At 54.4% G+C, this 23976-nt stretch overlaps 1 protein-coding gene across 6 annotated transcripts in view; it reads left to right on the forward strand.

Moving 5' to 3' along the window:
- The first annotated feature begins 2146 nt into the window (after positions 1-2146).
- The window catches only part of TLE2 (TLE family member 2, transcriptional corepressor), a 35910-nt gene continuing 14080 nt past the window's right edge, over positions 2147-23976 (forward strand). Inside the window, exons 1-11 of one of the 6 annotated variants that reach the window (XM_075070893.1) lie at positions 2147-2381; positions 2857-3009; positions 3999-4384; positions 4572-4669; positions 5384-5447; positions 7256-7300; positions 11121-11183; positions 11465-11539; positions 12153-12339; positions 17200-17216; positions 23666-23767. In XM_075070893.1, the coding sequence (XP_074926994.1) occupies positions 4361-4384; positions 4572-4669; positions 5384-5447; positions 7256-7300; positions 11121-11183; positions 11465-11539; positions 12153-12339; positions 17200-17216; positions 23666-23767 (675 nt within the window). In that variant the 5' untranslated portion in view covers positions 2147-2381; positions 2857-3009; positions 3999-4360. Of the gene's footprint in view, positions 2382-2744; positions 3010-3998; positions 4385-4571; positions 4670-5383; positions 5448-7255; positions 7301-10417; positions 10574-11120; positions 11184-11464; positions 11540-12152; positions 12340-17199; positions 17217-23665; positions 23768-23976 lie in introns of those variants that run through there. The other 5 variants (XM_032780561.2, XM_032780646.2, XM_032780490.2 and 2 more) reach the window with 5 other exon arrangements.

Here is a 23976-nt window from a genome sequence, read left to right on the forward strand (position 1 = left end):
TATAAACGCTAGCTACATTATCTAATCCAGGTTTCAGCAATATGGGAAGGGCAAGGTAATGATCACCCCCTGGCACCTGGTCATCACTGCCAGCATGGGAATCCCAGCTGTGTGTCCTTCCATCTGTGGACCCTCTGATGAGGCTGAGAAGAAGGGAGCTAACAAGGGCTGACTGTGCTGGGGGTTTTTTCCCCATTAGAAATTGGTCTGAGAACCAACGACTTATTACAGCTAAGCAAACCATCCAGCAGCCTGGGTTACGCAGAAGGGCAGCTGCAGCGATCATTTTCTATAGCCTCTTGCACTGCTAAGGGCCACCCCCACCCCTACAACCATGCTTCACAGCTACAGACAGCCACACAAAAACAGCCACTTCAGGGGTGGTGCGTGGCCCATAACACGCCACACAATACTGGAAGGAAAGTATCAGAGGGGGTAGCCGTGTTAGTCTGTGTCCACAAAAGCAATGAGGAGTCGGATGACACCTTAAAGACTAAGAGCTTTCGTGGGTTCTGGAGAAGTGGGTTTTTTACCCACGAAAGCTTATGCCCAAATAAATCTGTTAGTCTTTAAGGTGCCACCAGACTCCGTTGTTTTTATTGTGAGGAAAGGACATTTGGTTTTTGGGCTGGGGGGCTGTTCTTATGATCCCAGCAACTTGAGGATCTTTAACATCCCTGCAGCTGGGACAAGACCTCAGTTTGTAAGTTGGGAGGCCGCAGAGGGGAACTCTGGGGCTGCATTCACCCAGCTGTGCGTTGGAATTTTTAGGGTTCCAAGGGGTCAGATGCTCAGATCACTCCCCAAAAAGGTGGTTCTGTCTTTGGGGCAGTGTGAAGGGAAGAGACAAAAATAAGCTGGGTTTTTACTTTGCTTGTTTTCACTTTGCCGGGGTGGGCGGGGGAGACTGGATTTGTTTGCTTCTCCCTCTGCTGCGGGTGCAGCCCAGTGGAGAGGGAGCTGGGATGTGTGTGTGTGTCTGCAGAGGCCCTATGGTGATGGAAGGTGCTGTGCTTAATGTTAAAGGGACATGCTCCTCTCTGGAAAGCCTGATTCGTGGCCAGCAGGAAAGCCTTGCTCAGTTAGATCAATGTGCTGTAATTATACCATCCAGCCACTTCGGGTGGGGATGCCGAGGAGGGAGCAGGGCCCACGTTACTTTGATTGACAGGGCAGAGGGACTAGTCGCAGGAGCTTGTGGGCAATGTAGTTTGCAGCTGCCCTGCGCTTTGGGGTTGCTGGAGCAAGCTCGGGGTTGGAAGATCAGGGAGTTAATTTGTTTGCCGGGAGGGGGAGGGGCAGGAGCAGCTGGCTCAGGCACAGAGCGAGGACAGCCCTGGCCCTAAAGAACTGCCAGGCGGGGGCCAGCTAGGGAGGAGAAGGACCCTGTCAATAAATCATAATCCCTAGCTCTTATCAGCTGCAGCTCACCCATCAGTTTCCAACGGTGCTCAGGCTCCTTCTCCCGTTTACATCTAGGGAAACTGAGGCACAACCCAGCAGTTCTCAGTCTGTCCCCAAAAGGACACAAGCCCTATGGGTGCCGTTTGGGGGACAATGGCCCCCTCCCCGAATGCAAGCCTAGGGCAAGTGTGGAATTTGCTCCTCCACGCATGGCCACACTGGCTTGACAGGAGCTTCTGCCCCCAAATCTAGAAGCCAAACTACACCTTCGATAGGCCCTCTCTGGTACATCGCCTTTAGCCCAAAGGCCAAGAAGCAGCGACTGATTCCCCTGTGTGTCTGGGTGTCTATCCAAGCAGGATGACATTGAGCAAGGAAGGATGCTTGGAAATTGAGACTCCCTCCTTCCCTCCCAGGAGCACACCAGCCCCCAGCCTGTGCAACCTCCGACCTCCAACAAAAACCAACTCTGGGAGCTGCCCCAGCTGCAGCTGTGCCTTGGCAAAACCAGGCGCTCGAGGGGAGGAGCAGAGAGAACTACAAATCCCAGCCTGCCCCGCGGCTGTTCCCTCCCCCACCCCCAGCTCACTCCTGTTTATCCTCCAGCTGCTCTCGCTCCTGATTAGCCTCTGAAGCCTTTGACATCAGAGACCCATGTGGGAACGGGCGGGGCCGATTGGCTGGCGCTCGCAGCCAATGGAAGCAGGGCCCCAGTAGCAGAGGCTGCAAAGCTGTTTAAGGTGGACCTAGGGGCTGGTTTTCTCACCAGCATGAAGGCTTGGGCGTAATAATAATGATTAATAATGATCCTGCAGGGAGTGGGGGCCCTACTGGAGGATTCTGTTTCGGGGAGGAGAAGGCATCCATGGCCTGGCTTTTCGGGTGCCTGGAAAGCCAGGCTGCCTCCCTGCCTAATAATCCGTGGTTGTCATTTAGGGGGACTCTCTTCTGTTGGAGTCACACGCGCACACGCAAAGGTCTGGAGAAATTGCTCCTTACAGCGGTTCCAGCAGGAGGCACTGTAGGGAATTCCGGCTGAAAGGCCGTTCACAGCTTGTCTGGGCTCAGGCCCTGCCAGCAGGAGGCCCGGGAGGGAAGGGTGCAGGAGAGGTGGGTGTGGGGAACTTCCAAGTCCCACCTATGTCATGTGTAGCTTCACTCAGTAAGAACCATGCTACAAAACCCTCCAGGGAGCCATGCCGGTCTGCTCCCAGCAGGAGGCGCTGGAAGGAACATGGCACAGCGGTGGGGTGGCTAACCACCTGTGCCATCCTACCATGAAAACCAGCTCTGAATTTTTTCCTTGTCTCCCCAGGAAAATCTGTCCCAGTGGCCTAGGGAATGCCACTAGACTGCAGCCTGGCTTGGATCACTGGGTCAGACAGAGGCTTTAAAACCCTGAGTATATTTTATGATTATATATTTATGATGCTTTTACTGCTGTGCGAACAGCACGTGCTATTTCCAGTGCCCAGTGTCAAGCCATGGGCTGGCGAGATGCTGCTGCGTAATGCTGGCAGACTGTTCTGTTGTCCAAAGGGCCAGGAAGAATGAAACCAGGCGGATGGAGGCAGCGTGGGCTCCCAGAGGGCAAAGTTTATTAAAGTTGGCTTCATTTGGGTCGGGGGGGGTGGGGGCTTACAGCCAGGCCCAGATCTGGGCCCACCTGTCTGAGGCACTGGCAGTGGGGCAGGATGGATCTCTGTGAGAGCGGAAGATCTCAGTGGGGTGGGAGCCCTGTATGGAGGAGAGAACTGGGGGCAGAGGAAGGGAAAGTGGGATGGGCTGGAAGAGGCTGGTGTGTCTGGGGTGCGAGGGAGAGACTCTGCAAATGGGAGCTGCACAGGAGTGGAGGGACATTTGGGAGGGGTCCCCATCATTTTGGTTGAGGCAGCCCAGCCCCACACTTAAAGGGGGCCCACGCAGGGATATAGCAGAGCCAGCTTGGAGCTGAACAGCCCAGGTGATGCAAAAGGCCAACGAGGTGGCCAACCCCAGCTCCCCAAAAAATCCAGGGCCCTGTCCTCAAAGGCTAATGAGGAGGCCAAACACCGCCCTCCCCCAAATCCGGGGTCTTGTCCTCAAAGGCTAACAAGGAGGCCAACCCCTCCCCCCTCCCCAAATCCAGGGCCCTGTCCTCAAAGGCCAAGCAAGCAGGAGACTGAGCGGGCCAGGCGGCTAGCAACCCATCCTCCCACAGTCCAGCAGGATGTAGGGGAGCCGCTAGGGAAGTGGGAGCAGCTGCTTCCCTCATGCCTTCCCACCACCCGAGGAGGGAGGCGGGCATAGAGCAGGGGTGTGTAGTGGGGGGAATCTGCCTCCCGGGCCTCGCTGCCCTCCGACACCTCTAGCGGGTGGGAAGCATCCCTGGCATGGAGCCCAGAGCCAGCGGGCAAAGCCCCTGGTGCCACCTCCTACCGAGAAAGGACCACCTTAAGGATCCGGTTGGACAGACTCCCCTGCTCTGCCTTTGCCTTGCCAGGAGGCAGTTTTCATTCTAGCCAGGGACCGCTATTGAAATCCGGCCAGATTTTCTACTGACCTTCTGTTCCTGCCTTTTTTTTTTTTTTTTTTTTTTTTTTTGGTGCTTTAAGACAGATTATATTTCCCCCCAGCCCTGTGTCCGATGGGGGGGTCGAGGCGACCCGGCCAAGCACGACCCACTGGGGAGGAATTCTCTCTCCCCTTTCACCCGACGGAAATGTTCTTCGTCCCGGCTGAGCCGTACCCACAACAATAAATAATTGTATTTCCAAAAAAAAAAAAAAAAAAGCCCATCGGAGGAAGATTCCAATATCCGTCCATCCGTCCCTCCCGGAGACAGGATTCCTTCGCCCTCTTGTTCTCCTGGTGACCAGCGGCTCTTGGAGAAGTTAAAGCAGCAGCCAGGGTGGGGAGGTTAAAGAGGGTGTTCTCCCTCCTCCGGTGGGCATCAATTTTGGGCAAGTCCTCCAGGATGTACCCACAAGGACGGCACCCTGTAAGTACCATCCTGGGCTCCGGGTGTGCTGGATGGGCTGGGGGTGAGGAGAAGGGTTGGATTTTGGAATGGGAGGTGGGGGCTGATGGAGAGGAGAGGATTGGGGTTGGAAGGTGGGTCAGGGCAGTGCGTTGGCGATGGGGTGGGCTGGGCTGGCAGCAGCGTTGTTGTTACTGATCCACTCTAGGCTCCGCTTCAGTCTGGGCAGCCCTTCAAGTTCTCGATTTTGGAGATCTGCGACCGGATTAAGGAAGAATTCCAGTTCCTGCAGGCTCAGTATCACAGGTGAGGGGCAGGCTGTTTGGGGAGGGGCGGGCAGGCGTGGGGGCGGGGGCCATGGGGAAGGGACCGTCCTGGGGTCGGGTGAGAGATGCAGATAGACAAATGTCTAGGATCACAGGGGAAAGGGGGTTGGGATTGAGAGAGTGGTGCCCAGGGGTAAGGCAGGGGGTGATCACGGAGGGGCAATTCTGAGGGTCTCAAGTAAGGAGTTTGAGGCAGGGCTGGGCGCACACAAATCAGAGGGGGAGCTCCGAGGGGTCTTGGGGTCACAGATCAGGAAGAGGGAGCCGGGGGGTGGGTGGGACAGTTAGTTCAGGGGATACATGTCAGGAGAGTGCCAGAGCTGTGTTGTGGGTCACAGGCAAAGTGGGAGGAGGCAGGTTCATTTTCTCAAGCCCCAGCAAGGCCTTGCTGGACTCGGTGTTACAAAGGGAACAGCAATGGGAGGGGAGCTGGGACCAGAGGGGAGCTCAGGGGGTGGGGCTGGGTGGGTGTCAGGCCGGGGCCAGATTTATACCATTCCAAGCCACTGACCAGCTGGTGGAACGCCGCTGGGGACGTGCGTGGCACGGAGCGATGGCTGACTCCTGCTGCAGGGATGGCCCCTTCCCCTGCAGTGGGGCTGGGTGGGTGGTGTGCAGGGTGGCTCCTGCAGCCAGCGCCCCTGGGGGTGGAGGTGGATCTGGGGCCGCAGATGAAGACGGTTTCCCCTTGCAGTCTGAAGCTGGAATGTGAGAAGCTGGCGAGTGAGAAGACCGAGATGCAGAGACATTATGTCATGGTAAGAGACCCTTCACTGGCCCCAGGGGTCTCTTGATCCTCCGCTCCCCCCCAGGCCCTGTAATGATCCTACTAGGGCAGGTCAACAAGCCATTCAGCCTGAGAGCTGGCCTCCAAGGACCGCCACTCCTAGCTGGATGATGTTGCACTCGCTTGCCTATGGGTGCTCTCCCAAGGGGGTGGGGGTGGGGGTGGGGAAGGCCACTGGTCAGGAAGGAGTTAACATCTATTCCTGGCAGCGGTTGGTTCCTGCTGCGCCGTCTGCTGCTGCTGCCATGATGCTGTTAGATGCTGGGAATGATGCCATTTTTTCATTTGGCCTCGTAACTATTGACGTCCAGCCCTTCCAGGTGGAGAGAGGGTGGCTGGAAGCAAACCGAACCCCGGGGGTCGTTTCGTACGACCCCTTTCAAAGTACTGCCGGAGGATGAACTCTGAGAGGGGCGTCTTGAAACAGCCATCGCGGGGTTAATCAGAATTGCTACTTGCCATTGCCCATAATTCCAGCAAATTATAGGCCTCTGGCGATCAGCCCGGTGGCATTAGGGCTGAGGTTGGAAATGGGATAGGGACACAGGAATTGCTATGGTGAATTAAACCCAGGGTCTGATTCTAGCCCAGTATCTTGTCTCTGACATTACCAGCTGCTTCAGAGGAAGGTGCAAGAAACCCCTCAGTAGGCAGTTATGAGACAAGCTGTGTCCAGGGAAAACCTCCTCCTGACCCCAATAGCTAGGGGTTGTGCATGCCCTCAAGCATGAGGGTTTATTTCCCTTCCAGAACGTTCATTGATTCTTTAATCTTTACTGTTGTCACTCTGGCTGTTGCCGTTCATACAAATGTATGATCTCTGTCCAGATCCTGCCAAGTTCTCAGCCTCAGTGACTTCTTGTGACAAGGAGTTCCACAGGCTAAATTGAGCTTTGTCTGGAGAAAAAAAATCACTTCCTGTGATCAGTTTTGAATTTCCCATTTTTCTGTTTCATTGACTGCTCCTTTGTCCTGGTATTATGACAACAGGACAAATCAAAGATCCTGAGCTACCGGCTTTAAACCATAATATACCTTCTCCAGGTCACCATCCTGAACTCATGCTAGATTGTAAGTGACTGAAAAAACATTTCCATTCGTGATATGAGTTTGGTGGGTCTCAGTCCAGTCCCTGGTGGACAAGTGCCTCTCCCACCATCACGAAAACCCATTGTTGCCCTTGGTGCTCATTGCCAGAGGGAGTATTGCCCAGTGGTTAGTGCTGGACCCAGACAAGTCAGCCCCTTAATCTCTGGGTGGCCCAGAGATTCAGAGTCCAGCGCTCAGTGGTGATCAGCTGTGACAGGCCATCATCAGAGTTGGCCTGGGTTAGATTGGGCTATGGAGACTGAACTCCCCTCCAGGGACAATGCTGAGGAAGCTTGCCCAGGTGGCTACACACAGGCCTTCAATCTCCAGGGCTGGTGAACCATCCCCCTGTCCTTGTTTTCATCCTCCCGGCTTAACTGAATCCTGGTCCTGTGGCCCCTCCCTCATCTGAAGGGGCAGGCCTTCTGTGGGCTCCTCCTACCTTCCCTGAACTGAAAGAGGCCAGTGCCTATCCTGGATCTGTCCCTCAGTCAATAAATCTGAGCCTGACCCTGGGAAGAGCGAAACCCATCCCTGTAATTGACTGCTGATGGAGTTACATCAGGGCCAATTTGGCCGGGGGGAGGGAGCCGTGTGGAGTGGCTACTAAGACCTGCTGGTAGCTGGTTTGTCATCTGGTGGCGAATGGGGAGTCCTCTTCTAACCAGCTGTCCTCTGCTTTGCTTTCAGTACTACGAAATGTCTTATGGGCTGAACATTGAAATGCACAAGCAGGTGAGTGAGGTGGGCTCTTGATTAGCTGGGGGGAATGGGATAAGGATGCAGGAGCAACCCCCCACCATGGGTGCTCAGCATCTCTGGAAACTGTTCCCCAACCCCAGTTATCTCTGAGGCAGACCGTTCTGTGTCTTTGTCTGGGGTTGGGGCTGAACGCAGAGCTTCTGGCTTAGACTCAGGGTGGCTGGGAGAATTTGCTTAATCCCATAGGACTACAGCCTGGAGATTGGAAACTGAGGTTCCCTTGGGGGCTGGACCTCCAATCTGCTCAGGGACTTGAATTCAATAGGTAGCCAGGTGAGGAGACCAGTGCAAGGCGTTCCCAAGGCACCGTTAGCCGAACAGCCACATACCTGCTTCAGTGTGTAAGCTCTTACCAGACCACGGGCCCCTTTCACCGCTGGCCTGTATGTTGACTTGGAAGGGTTCCATTTGTATTGGTAAATGTTGGCAAGCGTCATTTTCACCCCGCGTGCACACACCCCAGCAAAAAGATTTCTGTCGCTGATCATCTAAATTTACAGATGGACAAAGGAAGAAAAATTCAGCCTGAGAACTTTTGATTTAAGGCTGTTCCCTTTGTGGATTTTGACAGGTGATGTTGACAGGTTTTGTGTTCGAATGGTTCTAAAGCTTGAACTTTCTGGATCTCAGTATTAAATATTGTCTGATGCCACGCTCCTCCCCAACAATTTCCTGCAACTGTGAAAATGTAAATTGATAATAACCGGGAGAGCTGGGGCGGGGGACCTAAAACCCCTAATTTTGTGCAACTGTGAATATTTAAATCGATAACAATTGCAAAATGCACATGGCAGAACCTCTGGGTGTGATTATGAATTACGGAGAACCCCGAGTAAGATACTGCCCTTACCCTGAAAGTCTTGCAATCCTAACAGATTAGACAGACCCAGGGGAAGGGATCAAAGACCTAAGCAGGATGATCAATGTGATAGCTGCAGATAGCATGGTAGCGCCATGATTTTTCTTTCGTTGAATAATGTTTGGGTGGGTTTAGTTAGGAGGAGATCAGCTAAAGCAGAGAGACGTGGGAGGCTGCGAAGGAGAAAGGTGTGAGGGATAGGTGTGGAACCAGTGTAAGCTGGTGGTTATCTGTGTGCTTAGGTAAAGAACCTAGCAATGGGCTGGTAGGGGGTCACTTGCTGCCTTCGGGTCTTAGCCAATCTGAGGGGGGCTAAGGGTCAGATTTGTTAAGGTACTTCGGCATCTAAAGACACAGCGCCATTGATTTCAAGGCATTTCTGCAAATCCCACTTGGGGCCAATTTTCATCTGCAGGCACCAAAAGACCTTTAAAAATCTGGCCTGCAGCCCCCTAATTAGGCCTCAGCACAGTGGGCATTAGCACCGCTGGCTCTTAGGCGATGGTTTATCTGGCACCTCTGTTACAGGGAAAGCTGGGGGTGAACAGCAGGGAGCTGGAGAGAAGGCTGAGAGGAACTGAAAATCAAATGGATCTTTTCTTTTCTTCCCTTCCCAAAGAGGCTGGAGTGTTTTTCACCATCCTGGTGTCCTTTTGTTCCAGTTGTAATTTGCTTTCCTCTTCAGATTTATCAATCTAGTCATCGCAGGGCTCTCTGCCAGGGAAATTAGTTTGGAACGGTGCCTGACAAAGTGGCAAGTCGACTGCCATATTTCTCCAGCTGGCTCAGCCCTCCAAGTTTGCTCCTTTTGTTAGCAGGGTGGTGCGGGAGAGTCACTTTCATTCTCAGCTTCCTAATTTACTCCAAACTCTGGTGGGATCCCGAGATCCGGCAGGAGCCCTGGGAGCTGAATGAGAACAAACCATATTTGTTTGTTCTACAAGGCAACAAAGCTACAGTGAGATGGAAGGGAGTGTTTCCAAGTGGTTAGAACAAAGGAGCCTGGGAACATGGACTCCTGGGTTCTAAACCCATTCCTATGGGTTTAGCACCCATATGGGAGTGGGTCCCAGGACTCCGGGGTTCTATTCCCAGTTCTGAATGTGTGTGATCTAGCGTTAAGAGCAGAAGCCTGAGTCTGCAGACTCCTGGGCTCCAGTCTTTAGCTGTGGGGGGAAGTACGTGTTAGTGGTTAGAGCAGGGAGTGAGTGGCAGGACTAGAGCTGCAGGTGAGGAGTCATGCTACTTTTATTTCCACTGGGCTGAATGAACCTCATTTGGTGTCTGGTTGCTGCAGCTCAGGTGCCCTGTCACTGGCGGGTGTCAGGAGGGAAGACTGGGTGGAGTTGCCTGTGCAATGTGCTGCCCTGGCTGTGGCAGGGAATGCCCGGGGCTGTGTTACTTAAGGAGCCTGGCAGATTTCCTTTGTTCTTCGCTGGGCTTTATATTAGCGCTCGCGAGCTCTCTGCACCTCTCTCAGAGAGTCCTAGAAATCTGAGATGGAAAAATAAAGCAGACCAGCTTGTCTGTGTCCCCAGGCGAGTGCCAAGGTGGATTTGCTGCATGAGGCATGTGGTTTAAATGTTATTGAGCTCTGAGGCTTTCACTCCTTCCCTTGGGAAACTATTCTCGTGCAGGAGGCAGGGGGCCGGAAGCGAGGCTGAGAGGTGGGAGACCTGGGTTCTACCCCTCTCCCTGCTACTGACTCCCTTTGAGATTGTGGGCAAGTAACCGCGCCTTGCGGTGCCTCAGTTTCCCCCTCTGTAAAACGGAGATGATTGTGTTGTCTCCTCTTCATAAAGGGCTGTGAGATCAGTACATGGAAAAGCCAGCTGAAGGGTGAAGTGTGATCATGCATCTAAATAAATACCAGGGCATAAATCATGTCTGGGCAGCCCACCAGCCTTGGCAGTTTAGAGATTCCATGAGTGGGGGTGACAGATCAAGCCCAGTGCAGGGGGTGGAGCAGATGTTTATATCCCTAGCTACTGCCCTGTAGTGAAAAGCCCCGAATCCCCCGAGCAGCCTGCCAGAAAGAGCTCAGTGTCGGGTGGATGAACTGCTTTTGCCTTATTTTGAACCCACTCGAACTCACTGTGGGTTGGAAAGTTTGACTTCAGCTCAAACGCTCTCGGTATCAAGTTCCACTTGGCAGGGAAGGGAGAGAAACATCATTCAGAGGAGCCAGTCCTCTCTAGGGCGGTCCCTCTGCTCTGGCCATGGGCCAGCCAAGCGTCGGGGCTCTTCTGTGCCCCGCACTGAGCACAGCCTGTCCTTTGGCTAGGAAGAGTTTTTCAGTTGACTTGGCCGTGAAAGAAAAGACAGCTGTTAGGTGAGCGAGGAGAGCCAGGGGCTCAGGAGATCAGGGTTAAATCCTGTCTTGTAAGGTACTTAGTCTCTCTGTCTGTTTCCCCATCCGTGCAACGGTGACCGTAATGCTCCCCTCCTCGGAGGGGTGTCGTGAACTCCGCGTGTCTGGGCAGTGGTGCTTGGGGGCAGACGAGAGACCCCCTAGGAAGTGTTCTGGGTGAATACCGACTCCTTTTGCAAACTCCAGAAAACGGGGGTTAGCCAAGCACCCAGCCCTCATACCAATGGGCAAAAGGCACAGGCTGCATGCAGGATCTGTGCCCGGCAGGATTGGTGGAGCCCGTGAAATCGCAGGGCATGTCCCCAGGGTATTACATGCACTGGAAGTCCCCACCAGGACTCTGGAGCAGGGATCCCTCGAGAATCCATCCTGGTCCTTCCACCGAGCCCCACTGCAGGCTGGGAGGGGAGGCTGGGAGTTTATCCTAGGCTATCAACACAGCTGCTAGCCCTGAGCCTTCCTATGGAGCCTGGGCTCGGAGGGGGGCACTTGATTTAAAAACCCCTTGTCCTTCTAAGCAGCACCAGTGCCTGGCATGACAGCGCTGCCTTTTGTGCTTTCAGGCTGAGATAGTGAAGAGGCTGAGTGCTATCTGTGCCCAGATCATACCGTTCCTGACGCAGGAGGTAAGAGGGCATGCACCGGGCTGCATGCAGGATGGGTAGAGTTCTGGCATGGTGGAGGAGGAGGACACTAGGTTGCACTGGGTTAAAAAGTTGTGCTGTGTAAGAGGGAGATCCCCAGGAGGGTGAGCGCCTCTGGGGGTGTTCCGCCTGGGAGGGTCCCCTGAACCATAACCCAGGAGGGGGCAGCTCCGCCTCATCCCCCGGATGCTCAGTTGTCTTTTCGATGGGGCGTGAGCTCACACCCGGCCGGGCTCCTGACCTGCCGTGCCTTCCTTTCCCAGCATCAGCAGCAGGTGCTGCAAGCCGTGGAGCGGGCCAAGCAGGTGACCATGGGGGAACTGAACAGCATCATTGGGGTGAGTAGTCCAGCGATGGGGGAGGGGAAGGGAGTTCTGATCAAGGAATTTGGAGCCGGGATGCCCCTGGCAGGGTAACCCCAGACCACAGCTCTGGGCTGCCCCCATCCAGCTGGACGGATGCTCCCTTGTGTCCTCCTCCTTTGCAGCCACCTTGAGCAAGCCAGACGGTGTCTTCCCCCTGTGGCACACGCACCACTCGGTGCCCTACCGGCAGCAAAAGGCAGGGAAGCTGGGTGGAGGGGAGGGAACGTCACGGCTTCAAGGGCGGTGTTGGGTGGAGACCAGGAGCCTTGTGACAGCAATGGCCAAACTCCCACTGACCTAGGAGCTGCTCCGGGCCTTGGGAACTGTTGAAATAGCACAGGGAGCCTTGGGGGTCATCCTGCAGCAGAGAGGCCTGATCACCCCCCACCTTCGACAGGGGGGCCCTGTTTGTGCTCAGCCCTGGGCACCGTAGGCCTCAGCTGCTGTGGCTCGTGGCTGCAGCTGGGCAAAGGGTCTTGGAACCGCTTTGGGACAGGTAGCGGGGTTAGGGGGGTTGGGTGAATCAGGGGGAAGGGACCTTCCTGGGAAGGGCGTCTCCCTGCAGCCCTGGCTCTTTCTCCTTCAGCAGCAGCAGCTCCAGCACCTCTCCCACCATGCGCCTCCCATCCCGCTCACCCCACACCCTTCGGGCATGCAGCCTTCCAGCCTGGCCGGCGCCTCGGGACTCCTGGCCCTGTCAGGGGCACTGGTGGCCCAGTCTCAGCTCGCTGCAAAGGAGGACAGGGGGGCTCAGGATGCTGAGAATAACAGAGGTAAAGGAAAGAGACTTGCATGGTGCGGGAGTGGGGAGGGACAAGGGGCAATTAGCCCTTTGAAGCCTGAAAGATGCCCCTTCCTCCTGGGGAGCAGAGCCAGGCTGGCTCGGGCGTGGACTGGAGGAGAAGTGATTGGTCCCTAAGGAGCACTGCCATTTGGTGCCAGCCAACAGCCCCCCCACCAGGGGCCTTCTGCAAACCACAGCAGTGAGAGCAGATGTCGCCCCACTCTGCCCTTTACCCAGGGCTTGCTGGTGTGCAGCAGCTGCCGGCTCTGGCCAGGAAAGCGCCGGGTGCGGCAAGTGACAGATAAAGCTAATTAAGTCTCTGGAGCCTCGCGAGGTTGGAACAGCTGTGGCACCAAGTGGACCCCAGCAGGCGCAGGCGCGTGTGCAGGATGTGTGCCTGGTTGTGTCCGTGAAACCCATGCACAGGATGCATGTCACTCTGTCAGTGTGCCCCATGCATGCAGGGGTGTATGTGCCACTGTACATGCATGGATTTGTGTATGCACGTGAGTGTGTGCTCGTGAACGCACGCGCAAAGGCGCGTGTGACGGACTCTGCTAGGGAGATCAGCGGGGCTGCTGCTGTTTCTTTGACACTTTGCTCCGTATGCCTCCCTGGAAAGCGCCGTCGTTTACCAGGGGCTTTAGCTAATAAGGGTCCTGTTATCCAAACTGCTTCTTAGTCCGGTCTCCAAACAGTTTGGGGCGGACGATGCCATTAACAGCCTGTTCTGTGTGGCTGCAGCCTCTGCACTGCCACTCGGGGACTGGGGGGGGACCCCCTATTGGCTAACATCCAGCTTCTAGTCTCCTCCTCCCAGCGCGGCTGAGGGTTAGGAAGGCTGCAAAGGTAGCACAATGGGCCTTTGCACCTCCCAAGGATTAGTGCCAACTGGCTCGGACTGGGCCCCTCTTGGATGAGGTAGGAGGGTGGGGTATGGAGCCAGGCCCTGGACCCTCAGGTGCCAAACAAGGGCAGGGAAGATGCCTGAGAATCAGCTTCCCCGAGCCAGGTGGAAATCAGGAAGGAGGGTAGCCCTGCTACAGTGTGTGTGCCATCCACCCCCTTGGCATCTTTCTGGGTTCCAGCAGCGGCTGCAACCTCCAGCGCTGCCCCCTCCATCTTTCTCGGTCACGTCCCGTCATTGTTTTTTTTTTTTTTTACCTTCTGGACTCAGCCCAGCTTGTTCTGTGTCCACCTGCTCCTTGGGCAGAAATTGCTTTGCAACTGAATGAAACAGCCACCTCCACCTCTCGCCTTCTGTGGCTCTGGTCCTGTGTTCCTCCTCTCCCTGTCCTACGCTGGCGTTTTTCTTAGACAAAGCATGGATTTGAGCCTGGGTGTCTCAGTCCTGGTGAGTGCACTAGGCTATTCTGGGGTGGAGAGAATCCATTTCTCGCCCCCCTGCTTGCATGTGTGTGCTTGTGCTCACTTTCTGTCTTTTCTCATGACAAAATTTTGAAGGGTTTCAGTTTTGCTCTGATAACAGAACGAAACCAAAGGTTGAAATGGAGTTGTTGTTTTCCAGCCAGCCCTACTTTTTATATCAGCATCAGAAAATGCTTTACAACCCCTTACCTACTATCTTAATAATCATTAAATTAGCTAAAGGCTAATGTGGGTCATCAGAGTATTTAGCTCTAAAGCGCTTCTTATCCACAGAGCTCAAAGCACCTTGTGACAGAGGTCTCGCAACCCCTATTTTACGTATGGGGAAACTGAGGCATTGCGTAGTGAAAAGCATTGCCCAGAGTCACCTGGCAGCCTAGATCCTCCTGGAGCCTTATTGCAATTCCTCCCAGCCAGAAATGAAACCCAGGGCTCCTAGGTTAAACACTGGTGCTCTATCTGCTAGGCCATACTGCCTTCCAGCAGGGGCAGTGTATGTTAAACATAGGTTGTGGTTAAGAGGGATAGCTCAGTCCTTTGAGCATTGGCCTGCTAAACCCCAGGTTGGGAGTTCAATCCTTGAGGGGGCCATTCAGGGAACTGGGGTAAAAATCTATCTGGGGATTGGTCCTGCTTTGAGCAGAGGGTGGGACTAGATACCTCCTGAGGTCCCTTCCAACCCTGAGATTCTGAGTGTGTTCTGAGCCCTGGAGGTGCTAGAATTGTTGTTGTGATTGATTTAAAGGAAACAGAAAGGGTTTCCTTTAAATCCACTTGTTTTGTTTCTCTACACACACATCCCCCTGTAATGTTAGCAACCCAAACGCAACGGCCCTAGTCCGGTTTATGAGATGCCAGAAGCGAAACCGACCAGTCTAAGGTCACTGCTCAATTGCAGACAAGACCTAGACTGCAAACTCTTTTTTGTCTTTGCAATAAGCATTACGGTGCTTTGGCCCGTTCCCTGATGGAGAACCCTCAGGTGCAGCGCTATATAAACAAGAACAAAAAGGGTGAAAGGGAAACGATGTTTTTAACATTATTAAAAGCAAAACTAGATCATTGTAAGTGGAAGAAGTGGCACCAGCAATCGGGGCTGAGTGTGTGTGTATACACCCCTCACCCATCTGCACACGTTGGTGCACGCTTTTAATTTTGACAGTGTCTCTTTAAGGGTGCACCCCACCCCCCAAAGAAAGACAACAGTTGGAAGAGGAGAAATGCAGGCTTTACACTATCTTGCTTAACCCTCGGAGAACCAGACAGGTAGGCCGATGGATGCTTCAGGAGGAAGCTTGTCCTGTGCACTGCTGGGCTAGATGCAGGAGACAGTAGGTGTCCTCCTGTGGGCTGGGTTGTGTTGGATTAGATGGTCCCTGTTGCCCTTAAAAACCCGTGCAATGCTACATACATCTAAGGGGTAATCCTAGTATCTCAGGGGTGAATTATTCAGGAGCTGGTATGATTAAATCCATCCTGCATTATGAGATTGTAATCCCCACCCCTTAGTGCTGGCCGGTGAGTCCTGGAGCGGTTAAATATGTTCAGAAACCCCCATCTCTTGATTTCCGTCTGCTTCATCCCCGAGCATCTGTCCTCCTGCCAGAGAAGATTGGGACTCTGCTGGGAGAACCCACTTATCCTCTCCACATGCTGATGCGATCATTACTGGCCAGGATCTTCAGGGAGCAGAGAGTGTTGTGCAGAAAACCTCAGGCTGAAAATTTGCAGTCAGACCCCTGGTGATCTCGGCTCATTTGAGGAGATGGTGTTTGTGTCACATGTGTTGCATGCAAAAGAGGCCTGGCTGAAGCCTGGGAAGAGGGAAAGCACACACAGGGCCTGTGGGTATGGGGATGCACCTGGCTTTTTTCTGCAATTGTGTCCAGCATCTGTTAGCCTGTCTCCCTTTAGCCAAGGTATTGTGTATCTGCCTCCTGCACCCAACCTCTGTTTTCTCCTGCCCCCAGGCTGAGTATCCTCAAACTCTGGGGAAGTTCAGACCCTCCCTTTGTAGCTAACGAGATCACAGAAGGGTGGTCTAGGGCAGTGGTTCTCAGCTGGGGGTTCACAGACCCCTGGGAGGATGCAGGGATCTTCCGGGGGAGTATTCGCTTAGTTTCACAACAGGCTACATAAAAAGCAGTAGGGAAGTCAGGGCAAAGTAAAATTGCACACAGACAACGCCTGGGTTATATTGCTCTGTGTACTATACACTGAAATGTACGAACAATATTTTTATTCCAGTTGATTTATTTTATAATTATATGGTAAAAAGGAGAAAGTCGGCCATTGTTCAGCACGAGTGAGCTGGGACGCTCTGTTCTTTTATGTCTGATTTTGTAAGCAAGGAGTTTTGAAGTGAGGTGGAACTTGGAAGGATCCAAGACAACGCAGACTCCGGAAAGGGCACAGTAATCTGGAAAGGTGGAGAGACACTGGGCTCTAGGCTGGGACTCAGGAGATGTGCTTTCACCTCTCAGCTCACCCACAGATTTGCTGTGGGACCGTGGGCAGGCCACTTCATCTACTCTGTGCATCAGTTCTCCATCTGTGAAATGGGGGTAATGTCCCTATCGTGCCTTTTGAGCTTTACACAACGAAAACAATACAAAGACACCTCACAGGTATGCCTGGGCTCCAAATAACCGTTCTCTCTGGCCAGACATGGACAAGGCCAAGCTGCTCTGGCTGGCCTCTGGCAGCTTCTAAAACACAGAATATAGTGAGACCACTAGTGGGCTTACAGACTATTCAAAGGGATACCACCCAATTTCTTGCCGCTGCACTCTCCCTATCTCACTTGGTATTCGAGAACAGTCCGTTAGTGATTGTGAAGTGCTATAATACACACTGATGAGACCCGAAGATTTTGCAGTTCCCGTATGGGTCACGAGTACAAGCAACATCAGCCCTGCAGCCCAGGCCAAGGATCAGGGGTTCACGCTGTCCTCCACCAGAGAACATTTGCTTTTGTTTTAAATGGACTGTTGCTCTTTATGGTACAAGCTGCTACATCACAGCCCTCAGGCTTTGGGGTTCTCTGAATTCCTGCTTGAGGGCTGTACATCAGACTCAGATGGGTGTGTTTCAGACGCTTACCTGTGATTATGTGGAGTGACCGGACCTCGTCCTCCCTCCAAGGTAACCCTTGATGCTGGAATGAAGCCCATGGGGTGGAAAGATCTAATTCTATTCCTATGTGATCGGGACCATCCATTCACTAGTGCAAGGAAATGATTGTGCCCCATAGCCGGCTTGTCAGGAATGTCTCTGTCCAGCCTTTCCTGGCTGATAGAGAGCCCTGATTACTCTGGGGACGTACAACCCAAATCAGACCCCTGTGGCTTGGGCATGGCCATGTGACATCAGAACTAAAGGAATCTCTTTGTTCTCCCTTTATGTTTTCCCGATCTGGGACTATCTACGCACCTGTGTCTGCCTGCTGGCTGGACCCCAGAGCGCACGCCAAGCCGGGTAAGCCATGCGACGGGGGCCTGGAGAGGACCTGTCTGGGCGAGGGTGGATATTAGCTTAAGGGAAGGTGTTGGACCTGAAGCAATGAGCGAGGGGTCTTACTGAAATGACAGTCTTGGTGCTCTGGCAGGGTGGGTGCATCTCATCCCCGCCCGACCTGCAATGATCAGGAGACATGAGGTCAGCTGGGCTGTGCACAGGCCTGAAAGCTGAGTTTGGATCCCAGCTCTCAACCTGACTCTGGGCAAAGAGGCTTCTGGCTTTGGTGTCCAGTGGGGCCCTGGAAAGCAGAGGTCAGCCACAGTGCAGGGTACTCCAGCCAGGCCATAGGTGGGAGCAGGTTTGGTGCATAGGCCGTACACCTGCGATGCCTCCTGCATGGCAGGTGGATTCCTGGGGGCCACCCTTTGAGGCCCCAGAGCAGCAGAGAGAATGAAGGGCTGAGGGGTTGCTCTGTTGGTGAGAGAGGCTCAGGGCCACCCAGAGGATTCAGGGGGCCTGGGGTCTTCGGCGGCAGGGGGCCACTGCCACCGAATTGCCGCCGAAGACCCGGCACTTCAGTGGTGTGTCCCGGAGCTGAAGGACCCCCCACCGCAGGTCTTCGGGGCACTTTGGTGGTGGGTCCTGGAGCGGAAGGACCCCCCACCAGCGAAGACCTGGAGGGAGTGAAGGACTCCACTCCAGGGACCTCAAAAAACTGTCATGGGGGCCCCTGTGGGGCCCGGGGCAAATTGCCTCACTTGCCCCCTCCTCTGGGCGGCCCTGGACAGGCTCAGCCAGACTCCGCCTTTTGGTGCTTTCAGGAAGAGCCGTGAGGGGTGTCTTTTCTCCAAGCCTTGCGCCCGGCTACCTTCTCTTGTGGTTGCACTGGGATTCCCAGCAATGTTTTGTTGCCTAGACTTTTCAAAGCAAACAGCCCCGAGATAGCATTCCTGCTGCCCTTTGTTTTCAATGCCAGGGCTAGAGACTGAGCTGGGGTTTGGGGGAGGATTCGCGGCTGGAGGGGAACCAGCAGGAGAGAACCTGGGATGTTTCTGCAGCACTCGGGATCCACGTTTAATTTGCTTCTGTGGACAGATTATTTCCAGGGGCAGAGGGTGGAGCAGTATTAAAGCCCCATTTGGAGCTGGTGTCAATTGGCATCACTCCATTGACTTCATGGGAGCTGCTGCTACCTCCGCCAGCTGGGGATCTGACTCCAGTGGGATTCTCCCCTGCCCCGGGGGGCGAACCCCATGGACTTCAGCAGAGCTAGGCGTATTGACAGCAGCTGGGGGCTGGGCCCCACTGAGTTCAATGGAGCTATGTCAGTTTACACCATCCAGAGATCCAGACTCATTGAGGTAAATGTAGCTACAGCTGTTTGCACCCGCTGAGGATCCGGCGCAGAACTGGAATTTGCATCAAGGAAGCAAAGATCCTTGGCGCATTCCCGAAAGAGCTTTGCTTTTCCCTCTCCGGGGTGAGTGCACAGGATGGGACTTGCACTCAGATCTAGCCTGTCTGATGGCCTTGAGGAGTGGGGGATGAGTCATGGTCCCGTGTTGGTGGAGAAGGATGATGGCCTTGTACTTGTTTGTGCCGCTCAGTCGCTTCTCTGCTCGATGCCTCAGTTTCCCCCAACTGTCAAACGGGGACTGTGATCCTCACAGGGCCGGTCTGGAGGCTCAATTGTCTGTGATTTCCAGAAGGAAAGAGCCAGGGAAGTGCCAAGGTGATTTGTCCCGGGAATGAAGGCGAAGGACCGTAGAGGCTGAATTCCCCTCCCGTTCCGATCTCCAGGGCGAGTGCCCGCTGGCAGGAGCCAGGGGGAAGCTTACAGAGGGCTGCCCTGGGCTGTGGACGGAGGAATTGGGTCTCCCAGCACTAAAGAGTTGAAGGCAGATCCCTTCCCCTCCTCTAGAAACCAGCCTCGCTCAGAGCTGGCCTGATGGAAGGGAGCTCGAACCGGCCAGGGGCGCAGCACCGGCCTCACCCTTGTTTGTTGTTCTGTGCAAAGTGTCTGGCACTTCCGCTGTCACCGCCAAGCTGGGAGCAGATGGGTCCCAGCTTGTCAGCCCAGCGCCCTCCTTCCTAGGCACAAAGGCTGTGTGCGGTGCTGCAGTGAGAGGCGCGCTTCCTGTCCCCTCCAACACGCGTGTGCACACCCCCACACACCCCTGAGAGCCTTTATACACACACACACACGCGCGCACACACACACACACGAAGCTCATAAATCAAAGCTGCAGTGACTGTCAAGAACACACAGTAATAATCATGGCCAGGTGCCTGCAGGTTGCAATGTGTAAAACAGGTGCATCTATTACACTCTTGTGTCCACTGAAGGGGTTTCTGGGAACTGGGGGGGCCTCCCCCCCCCCATGGCTGTACAGTCCGCTCGAGCCAGCCCCACAGGAAACAGGCATATCCCTAACAGATCAGAAAGTGCTACCTGGGGTATCTCCTACTGTCCTCTTCACCCTATGTAAAAGCGCTACAAAAAGCACACAGGAAACCCATTCACCCACCACTAAAATGCAGCCACCTCTGGGGTGGAACATGGTGGCCATTTAACAGCACCCCAGCAATGCCACGCGGCAGCTCAGGATGGGAGGCGAAGGGTAACGGATCCAGATGAAATCTGTGGGGAGCTCTAAGCAGAGTTGGGGAGGGATCAGTGATCAAGTCTGAGCTGGGAATGTGCTAGATAAAGGGGTTCCTTGTTGGGGGATAAAATAACCCCCTTACTTTGACAGGTGTGCACCTGTAGGGGGCAGTTTAATGATGGAGGTGCTCAGATCTGACTTGGCCCATTTGCCTGTTCGCTGAGGCTAGTGTCTAAAGGTCAGGCTCATCCCAAAATAGCCTCTTACGTCCTTGCCGAGGAGAGAGCTGTTCTGCCCTGCTCTGGCAGTGATCATCTGCGCGTGCTGTGCCTCCCGATCCCCGTGCTGCCATAATCCAGCCTTGCCTGCCAATATACCGCTGTCACCTGCGTGAGCAGGCTGGGCCAGGCCAGGGGATGCGCCAGGGTAGGGGTGGCCTGGTTGTTGCATTCCTCCATACCACAGGCTGCACACAGCACGTGTGGGTTCGTACGTGGCCCTCAAGGACTCCAGTTAAAGCCGCTCCCTTGCATCTGTGCCTGGCATCAAACCCCAACTTAGCAAGTCCCTAGCTCTAGCCAACCAAGGGTCATGGAGAGGGAAACTGAGGCACGGAGCAGGGAAGTGAATTGCCCACTATCTAGCCAGGGCCAGGAATAGGACCCACGTGTCTGGAGCTCCCAGTTCTAGGCTTGAACCACTCCTCCACCTTTTGAGCTCTCTCTCCCTTTGCATGGGCTCTGAGTGACAGCCCACAGAACTGGTATCTCACCTGACCCGTGTCCACCTGTGAAAACCAGGTGACTCGACAGGAACCTGGTGGGAGGAGGGGGAAGAGGAAGTGTGTTCTGATCTCCCCAGTAGAGCCAAAAAGACCCTATTCAAATGTATCCCACATTCATGCTACTCAGGCATTTGTCCTGGTGGAATAGGAGGCTGGGGAATGCTTCAGGGCACAGGGAGCAGGCACAGGGCACAGGGAGCAGGGACTGGCGGTGCCTTGGTGTTAAATTGCTTTGTGGTTCATCCTTTCTGGTCTGTAGCGAACGGTGGAGGCAGGGCAAGGAAGGGTTAAAGATCTCGCTGTGCCCCTCAAGCTGTCCAGTCATTTGCATCGATCCCCCATGAAGGATGGTCTTGTAATTCCTCCGAGGATGAGCAATGACGTGGGCTAGACCCGTGATGTGCTAGGCAGCCAGCACACACAGCACGGGAAGAAAGAACCGTGGTTACTGTGCCACAGCAGGGGGATTGATCCAAAAAGGGTCAATTCCAGATCCTTAGAGGAAGGCGTAAGCTCTTTGGGGGCACGTACGATGTGTGTTCATACAGCACCTTGCACCGTGGGGTTCTGGGCCCTGACTGGGGCTCCCAGGCATTACCGCAGTACGTAAGTGGGGTAGACTGGGGGAAATTCTGCCTGACCACAGCCACGGCTCTGCTTGTGCCCTGAAGCCTGAGGATTGATGGCCCTTTGTCCTTTTCATCTTGGCACGTTGTCACCGGAGAGGCCAGACAAGTGACTAATCCCTGGAAGCTGTTTGCGTTCTACAGCAGGGAGTCCCGTGCATTAACTGTCTGAGTTTACTAGTGGGAGATCTTTGCTCCAAACAAATGCCAATTCATGGAGAGGAGGAGGGTGGGGAATGACCAATTTTAGGCCAAAACTTACCAGCCTGGCCACTGATTTTGTTTTCAGATCTAGGTGCCCCAGGGCCTTATTTTCATAGATCCTGGCCACCTACAGCTTGTAGGGAACTGCAAGTGCCCAGCAGCCTGGCACATCAGGCCCCAGGATGTCTCTGGGGGAGCACCCCAAAGCCCAAGCACCCTGACATCAGTGCCCACTTTGCAACCCCCTGCAGACCAGTATCCTCTCAACCTAATCAGGTAGATTAGATTTCCTGTAACGCCAGTGTCAATCCAGTGTCACTCCAGATTATACGCCAGATCCACTGGGATCAGAATCTGGCCAAAGCAGGTGTGTGGAGGTTGGGGGAGGAAAGAGTTGTTTTTATTATTATCAGAGGAAACCAAAAGACATGGTAGCAGGAGATAAAGGGATTGAAGACGCCCACACAGATTTTGTTACAATTGAATCTACACCAGGCCAGAGCCAATGGGGCTGGGGGGTGGGGGGAAAGGGATGTACTAACTGATCTTCATACCCCACATCCCTAGTTCCAGCGGTGAAGGGGTTAAGGCGGGGAAGTGCAGAGTAAACAGGAGACTGCTGATGAGGATTTTCCATTCCTGTCATGCCTCATTATCTCCCAAAGGGGCAAAACTTCTTTCAAGTCCAGGGACTAAGGGAGGCCACTGTTATTGGACGGTTCTTTTCATTTAGCCAGTATACAAACATCTCTCTTAGGACTGGTCTGCAAAGAGACCACAGCGCTTCCTCCAGTGGTGGTGGGGAGAGGGGTGGCCCAGCGCCCCCCCCCCCCCCGCTTTTGCTTCTGGAAAATGCTTATTTAAGTAGGTCATTTACGAGGCCCACCTGCCGCACATAGATCTGTTTGCATGTGCCGGCTTCCAGCGGCTGGTATCTCTCCTTGAACTGATACACACACACACACACACACCACCCCCGGCCAGATGCACTGGCGGTGCCTGACTGTGGAAAGGCATGTAGCCTTGTTGGGCTGGGTGGATTTTTTTTTTATTTCTCCGTCTTCCTTCAGTGCAAGCACAAAAATCCTGCCAGCCCAGCTGTGGAATGATTTACTGAAGAAATGACATGCTGGCAGCTGAACAGTGTTCGTGCCCCAAGGTGGCTGAGCCCAGGAGAGGAGAGATGGTTGTTGTTGTTTTTTAAGGAAGGCGTGTGGGGAGCAGGCAGATCTCAGTCTGGGCAGTTGCACAGGCTCCCAGCCAGCGCTGGATGATTCTTGGCCATGGGAGCTAAGGGCAGAATGTGAAACTGACAAAACTCAGCAGCTGCTTGGTGCCTTTTCAGGGAGCTCTTGAAGTGTTTCGTAACCGTTCAGTGAATTAATCCTCCTGGTCTTTGCCTCCCCCTTCGAGAGGGAAGTAAGGATCATTATCCTAATTGTGCAGATGGGGAAACTAAGGTGCAGAGAAGTAGTTTGCCTGAGTGAGTCGGTGATAGGGAACGGAGGAGTCCTGGCGCCCAGTCTGTGCCGTGTTCCTGGAGTGGGCAGCAGAACCCAGGAGTCGTGACTCCCTGATCCACGCTTGACCCTTAGACAAAATTCCCCCTCCCTAAACCAGGGGTAGCCCCGCGGAGTCCTGACTCCTAGTACCCCCCTGCTGTAACCCGCTAGATCCCACTCCCTCCCCAAAGACAGGACTCCTAATACTCGCTCTCTGCTCTAACTGGGAGAAAACCTGCCTCTGCCTTTTAAATTTGGGGTGTGAGTTTGCACAGTGCCAATCTGAGAGTTTGGGGGTGCGTCCAGGTAGGGGCAGGGTCCCAGGGTGCTAGAAAAGCAGCTGGAGGGCGGGGGGAGCTGAGGGCATGAGCTGACCTCCCTTTCACATCCTGCTGCCAAGACAGCGGGTAGGATGGAGGTCTGGGCCAAGCAAGCCCCCCCCCCCCCCCCCCCGACTAGCGAGGGAGATCATGTGAGCGGCAGCATTTACAAGACCCAAAGTCTCCACCCTGGCCTTTGAAGGGGTTCAGATGCCAGAGCCCAGGGGCCCATAATGTTAATTCCTCACTCTGAAAAGAGTGAGGCCACACAGGCTGCCGGCCAGCCGCAAAGCTGGCAGCTGCGGGCCGAGCCCCACTCCCCTTGGCCTCCGGGGAGGAAGCTGTGGGAAATGGCTTGGCAGCTTCTGGGACTCTCCACCCTCGCTGTGCATTAACTCTGGTCTCCTCTCGCTTCCCCTGTGCAGAGCATTTCTGCCTCCCCTCCGGAGAGCCTGCAGGGCGAGGAGCGCCCAGGCGGCACCGGGCTCAAGCGGAAACGAGAGGAGAAGGACTTGCTGGGACATTACGTGAGTGCAGCCAGGATCCCTGCCCCTGGGAGAATGGGCTGGGTATTGCTGTGGGGGGAGGGAGGGTGGTGCTGGAGGTGGCAGAGGGCAAGGTCTGGTTTTGCCATGCAGTGATATGAAAGGGAGATCCCGCTCCTCTGGGGCTGTTCGGAAGAATGGGTAGACAAACTCCTGTCCGGGATTATCTTCAGTTTACTCAGTCCTGCTTC

This window comes from Chelonoidis abingdonii, chromosome 11, assembly GCF_003597395.2.
Source record: "Chelonoidis abingdonii isolate Lonesome George chromosome 11, CheloAbing_2.0, whole genome shotgun sequence".
In the NCBI taxonomy this organism is placed as follows: Eukaryota; Metazoa; Chordata; order Testudines; family Testudinidae; genus Chelonoidis; species Chelonoidis abingdonii.